General features: G+C 39.5%; 2 protein-coding genes and 1 long non-coding RNA gene across 4 annotated transcripts; all 3 read left to right on the top strand.

The window, feature by feature from the left end:
- The first annotated feature begins 244 nt into the window (after positions 1 to 244).
- LOC100697080 (immunoglobulin kappa light chain-like) lies at positions 245 to 1,977 on the top strand. The gene is made up of 5 exons (XM_003450359.3): positions 245 to 317; positions 458 to 1,165; positions 1,254 to 1,370; positions 1,455 to 1,495; positions 1,595 to 1,977. The coding sequence occupies exons 1-5, from the start codon at positions 254 to 256 to the stop codon at positions 1,712 to 1,714; spliced, it is 1,050 nt and encodes a 349-aa protein (XP_003450407.2). The 5' UTR covers positions 245 to 253; the 3' UTR covers positions 1,715 to 1,977.
- Positions 1,978 to 6,005: 4,028 nt separating this feature from the next.
- LOC100710256 (immunoglobulin kappa light chain-like) lies at positions 6,006 to 8,445 on the top strand. 2 transcript variants are annotated; one of them, XM_003450406.5, is made up of 5 exons: positions 6,006 to 6,551; positions 6,639 to 7,346; positions 7,444 to 7,569; positions 7,641 to 7,663; positions 7,760 to 8,445. In XM_003450406.5, exons 1-5 carry the CDS (start codon positions 6,497 to 6,499, stop codon positions 7,862 to 7,864), a joined length of 1,017 nt encoding a protein of 338 aa, XP_003450454.2. In that variant the 5' UTR covers positions 6,006 to 6,496; the 3' UTR covers positions 7,865 to 8,445. The 2 variants fall into 2 exon arrangements, with proteins under 2 accessions (XP_003450454.2, XP_019205319.1); XM_019349774.2 differs by having other exon boundaries at positions 6,006 to 7,346.
- A 512-nt stretch (positions 8,446 to 8,957) lies between these two features.
- On the top strand, positions 8,958 to 9,803 carry LOC109195394 (uncharacterized). Its single transcript, XR_002057023.1, has 2 exons — positions 8,958 to 9,206; positions 9,300 to 9,803. It is a non-coding gene; the product is annotated as an uncharacterized LOC109195394 (long non-coding RNA).
- Positions 9,804 to 10,396: the final 593 nt, after the last annotated feature.

Here is a 10,396-nt window from a genome sequence, read left to right as displayed (position 1 = left end):
AATCCACAGGTATAGCATTGCTAGCAAGTGACTGACTGTAAGATATGTATACATGTCAAGAGATTACATTTTTTAAAGCTCTCACTACGCAATATTTCTGAGACACTGAGCTCAACACTATAGGTAGCAGAAGACATGTGATCAAGTTTCCTTAACAGGACATACTATGTCACTTCTGCTTGGCCAATCAGACTCACTCTTCTCTCTTAAAAGAGGAGAAAGGATCAATATTCTTTTCAATGAGCAGAACGATATGAGCGCAATGACATCTGCACAGTTCGCCTTCTATCTGACATGTTTGTGCTTAGGAAAAATGGGTAAGTTTTTTTTGTATTTGTGTGTGTGTGTGTGTGTGTGTTTGTGTGTGTTATAAAGTGCAGTTTGAATCTTTTAAAATGAATGACGATGATTTCATGAGTCCATAATTGTGTTTACTTTGTCTTTCATTTCACTTCAGCTCTGACGAAAGACCTCAAATTCTCCTTTTCTGTTCATCAAGAAAGACGTTTCATAACAGTTAACAGAGGGGACAGAGTGACTCTGACTTGTTTCTATGAAGGAGATGTTGCTGCGAGGTTTTACTGGTACAAGCTGACTTTGGGACAGAAACCAAAGCTTATTTCTACTCTTTACAAGTTTGACACCAACGCCACCTTTAGTGATGAATTCAAGAGTGATCGACGATTCACAGCTGATGCTGAAAAAGGAAAAATCTACTTAAAGATAACAGATCTGGACATATCAGACTCTGCTACATACTATTGTGCAAGTAGCTATTCATTTAAGTTTGAATTTGGAGAGGGCACTATCATCAACATAAGAGGTTCAGAGTTGGATATCCCAACTTTAGTGCAGCAGTCAGCATCTGAGACCATCCAGCCAGGAGGCTCTGTGACTCTGAACTGTACAGTACACACTGGGACCTGTGATGAAGAACACAGTGTTTACTGGTTCAAAGACTCTGAAGAGTCTTTCCCAAGAATCATTTACACTCATGGAGGCAGGAATGATCAGTGTGAGAGGAAACCCAACACACAGACACACACATGTGGGTACAACCTGCCAGTGAATAGCCTGGATACGTCTCATGCTGGGACCTACTACTGTGCCGTGGCTTCATGTGGACACATACTGTTTGGAAACAGGACCAAGCTCGACTTTAAGGGTGAGTAACTCGGATGGCTTATATTTTAATATTTCACAGGAGCTAGCTAAAAGATATATAATGTTTGCTGGTGTCTTAATGTCCACAGATGATGGGAATGCTGTGTACTTCTTCAGTGGAGCTTTGGCATTCACTGCATTTCTGAATGTTTTAATGGCTTTCTTATTGTATATGGCCCACAAAAGAAATGGCACCAAATGCACAGGTACTGCAACTACTATTGTTCTTGTCAACATCGAGTCAACCAACATATCATAATAGTAAGAACACTTTATCATTTTCTTTTCAGAGTCTCATTCAAGAATTTCCCCGCCTTCAACAAATGCAGAGGTAAATTTTGGTGTTGACTTTTGCACACTATCATTGTAAAACCTTGTTAGCCCGTTGTAAGTTGTATATTGTTATTTTACAATTATATTTTATCATTAGGTCAAGCAAAATGAAGAAAACCTTCATTATGCAGCTTTAAGGCACCACAAGGCTGACAGACCAAGAAGACAGAGAAACAACAGCAAGGCTGAATGTGTCTACTCAAGTATAAAGCAGTAGAAATCAGTGTGTGTTTTTATGTATTATAGTTATCTTGGTACATTTTTATACTTATTCTTTAGCATTTAAAGGCTTTGAAAAAATATACTAAGACACTGACACAATGTAAGCATTGCAGTTCTGTAACTTCATGTTTATTTTTTTCGCCAAATAAAACACTTTTTACTGTGTGTGCTGGAATTCAACCTTTGAAGCATTTGTATGAGATGGTATCTGTTGGAAGTTGTTGCTTTCCTGAGTGTTTTTTCTTTCTATAACACGATACTTTTACAGTGACAATAAATTCAGACAAATAATGAGCAGACCTTTTACTGACCTTTTACTTTTTTAATACAAAAATATTTAAACACAATTTTACAAATATTACAAGGTAAAATATCTCTATCTCAACCGGCTATGTATCACAGGCCTTCAAGCTGGCTGTAGTTAAACCTTTACTTAAAAAGCCATCTCTAGACCCAGCTGTCTTAGCTAATTACAGGCCAATCTCCAACCTTCCTTTCATATCAAAAATCCTTGAAAGAGTAGTTGTCAAACAGCTAACAGATCATCTGCAGAGGAATGGCTTATTTGAAGAGTTTCAGTCAGGTTTCAGAGCTCATCACAGCACAGAAACAGCTTTAGTGAAGGTTACAAATGATCTTCTTATGGCCTCTGACAGTGGACTCATCTCTCTGCTTGTCCTGCTAGACCTCAGTGCTGCGTTCGATACTGCTGACCATAATATCCTATTAGAGCGATTAGAACATGCTGTAGGTATTACAGGTACTGCGCTGCAGTGGTTTGTATCATATCTATCTAATAGACTCCAATTTGTACATGTAAATGGAGAGTCCTCTTCACACACTAAGGTCAGTTATGGTGTTCCACAGGGTTCAGTGCTAGGACCAATTCTATTTACATTATACATGCTTCCCCTAGGCAGCATCATTAGAAGACATAGCATAAATTTTCACTGCTATGCAGATGACACGCAGCTCTATCTGTCCATGAAGCCAGGTAACACACACCAATTAGTTAAACTGCAGGAATGCCTTAAAGACATAAAAACCTGGATGGCCGCTAACTTTCTGCTTCTTAATTCAGATAAAACTGAGGTTATTGTACTCGGCCCTGAAAATCTTAGAAATATGGTATCTAACCAGATTCTTAAATAAACAGGCCCCATCTTATCTTAATGACCTTGTAGTAACATGTCACCCTATTAGAGCACTTCGCTCTCGCACTGCAGGCCTACTTGTTGTTCCTAGAGTAGTTAAAAGTAGAATGGGAGGGAGAGCCTTCAGTTTTCAGGCCCCTCTTCTATGGAACCAGCTTCTAGTTTGGATTTGGGAGACAGACATTATCTCTACTTTTAAAGTTAGGCTTAAAACTTTCCTTTTTGGTAAAGCATATAGTTAGGGCTGGACCAGCTCTCTTTCTTTTCTCTCTCTCTGAAATACAGTAGCTGGACCTTTAACTAGCAACATACTATGCGACAAACTGCACACAGTTTTGGTGTTTGCTGATATTTGTTGACATGAAAGAAGCTTTTCATCTGAAATTACCTGCATGTTGGTCTGGGCCGGTTCTAGAGAGGCATATATGAGGGGGCAGACAGAAATGTAAAGGAGGCACATGGTGGCAATGCAGGCAGGTAAGGGTGGTTGGGTGGGGTGCTCTGGATAACTGTTTTTGTCATGTAATTGGATTGGACTTGATCAGGCCTCTACCCTAAGACATGACAGACTTCCCACATACCAGACAGGCCTGGCCTGGATCTGGTGTCAAGCCGGCACTACTGGCTGACTTCTGGCATGGTAAGTGATATGTCATCCAGATATGAGCCAGGCCTGGCATTGATGGCACTGTTTATGTGATGGCATGCCATATGTGGCCCGATTGTGGTTTGTTGTATGTGGCCCAGGCTCATCGAAAACAGGTCTGGGCCGGATCCGGCATCAAGCTGGCACTTCTGACTGACTGGTGTTATGGCAGGGTGTATGTCAACCAGATGTGCGCCAGGTCTGGCAATAATGGGACTATTTATGTTCCTATTTTCCTATTTTAGGTAGAAGACCCAAATGCCATGTTGCAATACTATACTGCTATGGTAGCCAACATTTTAAATGCAGGTTTGACAGGTTTGTGAGTCTACACTTTATCCAATACCTAGTGAGGGTTTACTCATGTTTATCACTGAGTGGCTGTAGCTCAGGAGGTAGAGCAGGTCACCTGCTGATTAGAAGGTTGGTGGGTCAATCTCTGGCTCTTCCAGTCTGCATGTCAAGAGTATGAATGTATTTAGGAAGCACTGAGTTTAGAGATAGTGTGTGATTCGGTGAATGTGCCATGTTGTATAGAGCACTTTGAGTAAACTGGGAGAGTAGAATAGTGCTATATAAGAATCAGTCCATTCACTGTCTGAAAAAACATGTTTCTTTTACACTATTATGTTCCGGCACATGTTGTTATTACATGGCTCGATTAAGGTACACACGCCTGGAAACGGCTAATGACATCAGACTTAAACACCGGAATCCAAGTTCACCAACAGGATCGCTCAGCATCGTCATTGTGAGAAAAAATTAAAATAAAGGAAGTTACATTTAGGAACATCACTGTATCTTAAACATAAAAATATGATGCTACTTTAGCTTTTCTCGCATCTTCAGTAATCAGCTTAAACCATCTTGCGACATGGTTTGCAATAACGCTGTTATGAAATTAAACCCAGCAAATAAAAGTGTAGAAACATAAATACCTGCTTGTTGCTGTTTCAGGAAGTTCAAATTAACATAGACACATTAAAAGCACCACATTGCCTGTAGCGTTCTTCACAGCTGCACTCTCATCTCAGAGGTAGGTTAATAAATTGAATTGAATTTAACCACAATACTTTGACATGGGTTCTTTATTAACTTGAGTCCAACAAGTTTCAAAACCAAGTTCTGCAATTAAAGGAAAATTACAAAAATGTTTCAACAAATACAATGAAGAAAATTAAAAAAAGAAACTGTGAGTTACAGTCGCTATGATTTTGATGACAGAGATTAGCTGCTTAATGTTTGCTCTGCCCTGCCTACTAAGAAACCTGACACCGTGTCATTTGTATACTAACAGTGATTGGATATTTAGCTCAGGGGAGGATGTTGATCATGGGAAGAGAGTGGGCAGGAACCAGAGAGAATAATTGACAATTATCCATCTCAGGATAAGACACACAGGTCTTAAAAAAAACTCTGTAGCTAATAGGCAAGCACCCAACGGGACTGTGTGCACACTATAAAAAACTGGAGTCTGATCAGCATGTACTGTTCGAATGCCAGGTCTACGTCCAGGAGAGGAAGGCATTCCTCAGTCAGTTACCGCATTAATTTTGACGCTCTGAAAATACTATCAATACCGTCAAACACAGTCAGTGTTGGGAAGGTTACTTTTAAAATGTATTCCACTACAGATTACAGAATACATGCTCCAAAATGTATTTTGTAACGTATTTCGTTACATTACTCAATGAGAGTAACGTATTCTGAATACTTTGGATTACTTAATATTTTATCATGCTTTTTACAACTACATGAATGTACTATTGCTGTGTGATTTATTACTATTACTGAAGGTTACTCGCCATACCAATAACAACTGGATTTTTAAATCTTAATATAAAATGAGTAACAGTAGGGTGGACATTAGATAAGGCTGCACTTTTTTTCTGTGATCTCGTATAGAAAACTATTCCACGCGTATATAAAACAGGTCCACGGCTCTGAACCGTAGTAAAGGGACCTCTGGTTAATACGTCGGGTTCTGTGTCGGGCTCGTAACCGAAAACTAGCTTTACTTTGTTGTCTGGGTCAACTTTGCTAGTGAGAGACAGAGAGAGGCGTTGAAAGGCTGCTCCAATGGAACTTGTTGTTTCGGAGGAAAACACGAACACAGTGTACAGTCGAGTCTTAATAGCTTACTTACAGCTGGGCTCGTCAGGCACTCTTTTTGGCTGCAGTGGTTATTATTATGTTTACAGGCTTCCATCTCACTTTTCTGGTCGGTGACAACTTGTACTTTTCTCTGTTCTCCCTCCCTCGCTCACAGACACATAACGGGTATGGCAGTCCATTCTCCCTGCAGCACGGACTACACTGCCCACAAGGCCACATTCTTTAGAGCTATACCTGTAACACTCTGCCTACTGCCTTCATATTAAATCATTTTTTGAATAATAATTTTTAAAAACATTTCTTCATGTCATTATGCAGGCCGCAAGTAGAGGTGACATGGGCTGCGAGATTCAGACACAGGCATTAGAGCCTCTTAATGTGTGTTTTGTTTGGGTTTCCACTGGTGTGGAATTACCAAAACTAGAGAGAGCATAGCCTAATATATGAAACAGGATAAGACCGCCTTGTAATCAATTTATTTCAACAAAGTAACTGTACTTGGAATACCACCTTTTTAAATGGTAAATGTAACGGAATACAGTTACTCATATTTGGTATTTTAAATACTTAACGCCGTTACATGTATTCCATTACTCCCCAACACTTAACACTAGTGTGCTGCAAAAAGTGTGCTGCAAAAGAAACACAGGTCATAATGTAATAGCCTTCTTTTACCGTCATTTATGTTGTTTCCTAACAGTCCAGACACTAAGCTTAACATATAGGTGTCAGTTGACACGTGATCAAGTTCCCTAAATAGGACATTCTGTGTCATTTGTGGTTGGCCAATCAAACACAGTCTTCTTTGAAAAGCAAAGACAGGTTTGAGAATCTTTTCATTCAGCGCCAGAGTCTGAACACGATGACATCTGCACAGTTTGTCTTCTATCTGATATGCTTGTTCTTGGGGGAAACAGGTGAGTTTTTTAAAACTGCAGTACGAAACTTTTACCGTCCTTTCTTGTGTCTAAAATGTTCATTTACGTTCTTACATTTTATTTCAGTTCACACAAATGACCTCAAATTCTCCTTGTCTGTTCATCAAGAAAGACATTTTGTATCAGCTAACACTGGGGGCAATGTGAGTCTGTGTTGTTTGTATGAAGGTAACGATGTGGCAAGGCTTTACTGGTATAAGTTAAATTTGGGAAAGGAATCAAAGCTCATTTGTACTGTCAACACAGTGGACAATCAAGCCATGTTTCATGATGAATTCAACACTGATCCACGATTCACAGTGAATTTTGAAAAAGGAAAGATTGACTTAAAGATAACAGATCTGCAAATTTCAGACTCTGCTACTTACTATTGTGCAAGCAGCTATGGGTACAGCTTTACATTCGCAGAGGGTACTGTCATTGATGTAAAAGGTTCAGGGTCGAACATCCCAACTTTAGTGCAGCAGTCAGCATCTGAGACCATCCAGCCAGGAGGCTCCGTGACTCTGAACTGTACAGTACACACTGGGACCTGTGATGAAGAACACAGTGTTTACTGGTTCAGAGACTCTGAAGAATCTTTCCCAAGAATCATTTACACTCATGGAGGCAGGAATGATCAGTGTGAGAGGAAACCCAACACACAGACACACACTTGTGTCTACAACCTGCCAATGACGAGCCTGAATACGTCTCATGCTGGGACCTACTACTGTGCCGTGGCTTCATGTGGACACATACTGTTTGGACACGGGACCAAACTCAACTTAGAAGGTGAGTCACGTTCAAAAAAATATTCAGTTCCATTCTCGGCTCATTCTTATAATACAGCTGAAGATTCTGTAAGTTCTTCTTTTCTTTCAATTTGCAGATGAGGTGGGATGGCTTTACTTGGTGCATGTCCTGAATGGAGTCGTCGCATTCACTTGTGTCCTTAGTTTGTGTTTGATGTCCTTATTGTTTGTAATGACCAAAGAGAAAAGCATCCACTTCACAGGTAAGGGTTGTTGTAAAGTCGATTCATGCATTGAATGTCATATGCTAAACAGATTTTCTTCTGTTTTTCAGAGTCTCATGGAAGCTTTTCAGAGGTAGCTACAAAAAATGAAGATAAAATTTCTGTTTTGGTTCAGCAATTTTTATCCTTCAAAGAAGCACATTTGTGATGTACTTTTTTCCTTTACTAGGATCACCAGAACATTTTAAGGGAGAACAAAACAAACAGATCAAGAAGACAGCGCGATGGGACATGGAGTGAATGTGTCTACTTTAGTGTAAAGCAGAAGAGCTGAAAATGTTTCATCTTTGTTTTAAAATGTTGTGTTATACAGAGACAAAGTACAGAATTCTTTTATCTATAGTTTTCGTTTTATGATTTGACCTAAACGTGGTAACTGTAGAGATGTTCTTTCCAGTAAATCTATTGAAGAAGCTTTTAAAAACAAACATGCAAGTACATTTCCAGTTTATACCCATCCCAGCTATTCTGGTACTGTTTTATAGACAGAAAAAAATGAACACAAATACTGTTATTCACTGGCAAACAACTACTTACTTTAAATATTAAACATGGCACACTGTCAAACGACATAGAGCTGTTAGGATCATTCTTTGTTTCAGTGTCAAAGCTGATGTGTGATTGTTTTTTGTGAGATTTTGAGAACTATCTCTATGTGACCCACCATACCTGTGTAGTCATTCATCAACATTAAATAAAAATAAAAATAATAATTACAGGATAACAAAGATCAGCCTTCACACTTTAAATGTTTTAATAATGTTGATGATCCATGATTTGACTTTTCCATAATGTAATGAGCAACTGTGATATCAGGCTGTAAAAAACAGTAATATTTTTAACAGTACTGGAGAGAAAAATTGTACCTCCAACTCTTTGCGACAGCTATCAATGAAAGCCTCTTGTTCCAGTATATCATAAAAATAAAGGACTGTAAAGAGTAAACCACTGCTGTCTTTTTAGTTCTCCTGATAATAATATGTTTATAATGAGCCCGAGCTTTCCAACCTGTTTATTTAAATTGTTTTTGTGCATCAGCAGAGTAAAAAGTGCACAACAGCACCCCCTGAACAGGAAAGGGGGGGGGGTTCTAAGAGGTGTTTTCGTCATCATGTGCTCTTCAGATTGAAAGATTCTGTAGGAGAGATTGAGTCTGGGGATCCATGGTTCACGAGTGTTTGTGATCTGCCTTGGGTTGGCGGTCTATGGGCTCAAATTGTGGTCATAAATATTTTGTACTTGCAAATCAAATACGTAGCTGTGAACTGAGGTTTGTAACCATGTAAACTGAAAATGTATTGTTTGTGTATCTACATACATCCTGTGTGTATGTCTTCTTTGTGTGTGTGTTTGTAAAAAATATTTACACAAATTGCAAATTATTTTTGTTAAGGTCTGGTTACAGATACAAAGCAAAAAACTATGTGTAAAACTCCACGCTCCAGTTCCCTGGCTGTGTGTGACTTTCAACTTGCAAGTATGAAGTTTGACCCAATTTTTCTTCCTTTCATGTGATTGGTCAATGTCATATCAATCCAAATTTTAACAATCCAATCAGAGAACAGATGGGCGTGGCTGTTGGAGGAGTGCTTTACTGAGCTTCAGGTCCTGAAAGGGTAAATGTCCTTTCACGTGCCAGCATTATTCTTCATCAACACACCACGAAGGAAAACAGTCTGTGTGTGAGTTTGGTGAATTTTTTCTCATAGGTTTACGTGCTTATGCAGGGACCTCCAGTGCCTTTTCAACGGCTCTGTGGACCTCGGACCTCGTGTTGTGTAAATGACACACTCTTCACTAGCCAGGATAGTTACAAAGCTTTCTCGTTATGAATGAGAGATACATGTTTTTATTGAACATTTGAACATAATACAGCACAAACTCTTTTAGAGTCCAGAGTTTTACACTAACTGAAAAAATTGTGTCCCGCCGGGAGGTTGAGGAGGATGATCACACACACACCTGCAGCTGATCAGCTTTGTCTGGGAGAGCTACTTAGAAGAGTGGCTGAGTTCTCGTCAACGCTAGATCGTTGCGCGGCTGCCTCTGTGATTTTCCAGGAGGATTGGGCAGTGAGCACTAGGTACATGGACACGGACACTGGGAAAGATACGGTGCGGGAGTCCGTGACGCTCACTCACCTGGAGTGTGCACGGGGGTTCATCGATGTATTGTGATTTACCTCACTGTAAATAAAAGCACTGCATTCATTACAGGGAGTCCTGCATTTGGGTCCTGCTTTCCCCGCATCCTTGAACAGATTTCACAAACTAAAACTGTTTTTTCTGTTCAAAAGTAGCCAAAACCTTTTCACTCTGGAAGCCTTTTCAAGGAGCTACAAGGTTCTTACAGACCACTGGTTGCATTTCAACTAAAGTGCCACAAACATTATTTGAATTAGTCAGCTAATGTATGTATGATCGGATGGGTAAGACGGCGCTGGCACGGCTGGCAGCCTTAACCCAATTTCCCTCGGGATGAATAAAGTATAATCAATCAATCAATCAATCAATCAACAGTTGTTTTCACATGCCATTCATACAGGATAAAAGGTGAAGTCTGTTTCTTCATTTCTTATTCCTGAAGAGTTGAGCTGAGTTCTTTGTAAGTCCACGTTTTGTAACTAAACCCCTATAAAACAAGAAAAGGTTTCTTTTAATCCGTAACTTTGTAATGTGGCTACCTTCTTTCATCCACTTACAAGCTTGTTTAAAATCTGCCATACACTCACTCTCTCTTTCTGTGACATGAAATCTCTGCAACTTCAACAGTAAACAAATACACACACTGTGACTCAAATCACTGA

The sequence above is a fragment of the Oreochromis niloticus genome, linkage group LG3 (assembly GCF_001858045.2).
Source record: "Oreochromis niloticus isolate F11D_XX linkage group LG3, O_niloticus_UMD_NMBU, whole genome shotgun sequence".
Taxonomy (NCBI): Eukaryota; Metazoa; Chordata; class Actinopteri; order Cichliformes; family Cichlidae; genus Oreochromis; species Oreochromis niloticus.
Note: the sequence above shows the minus strand (reverse complement) of the source record. Positions and strands in the feature narration are given on the sequence as shown.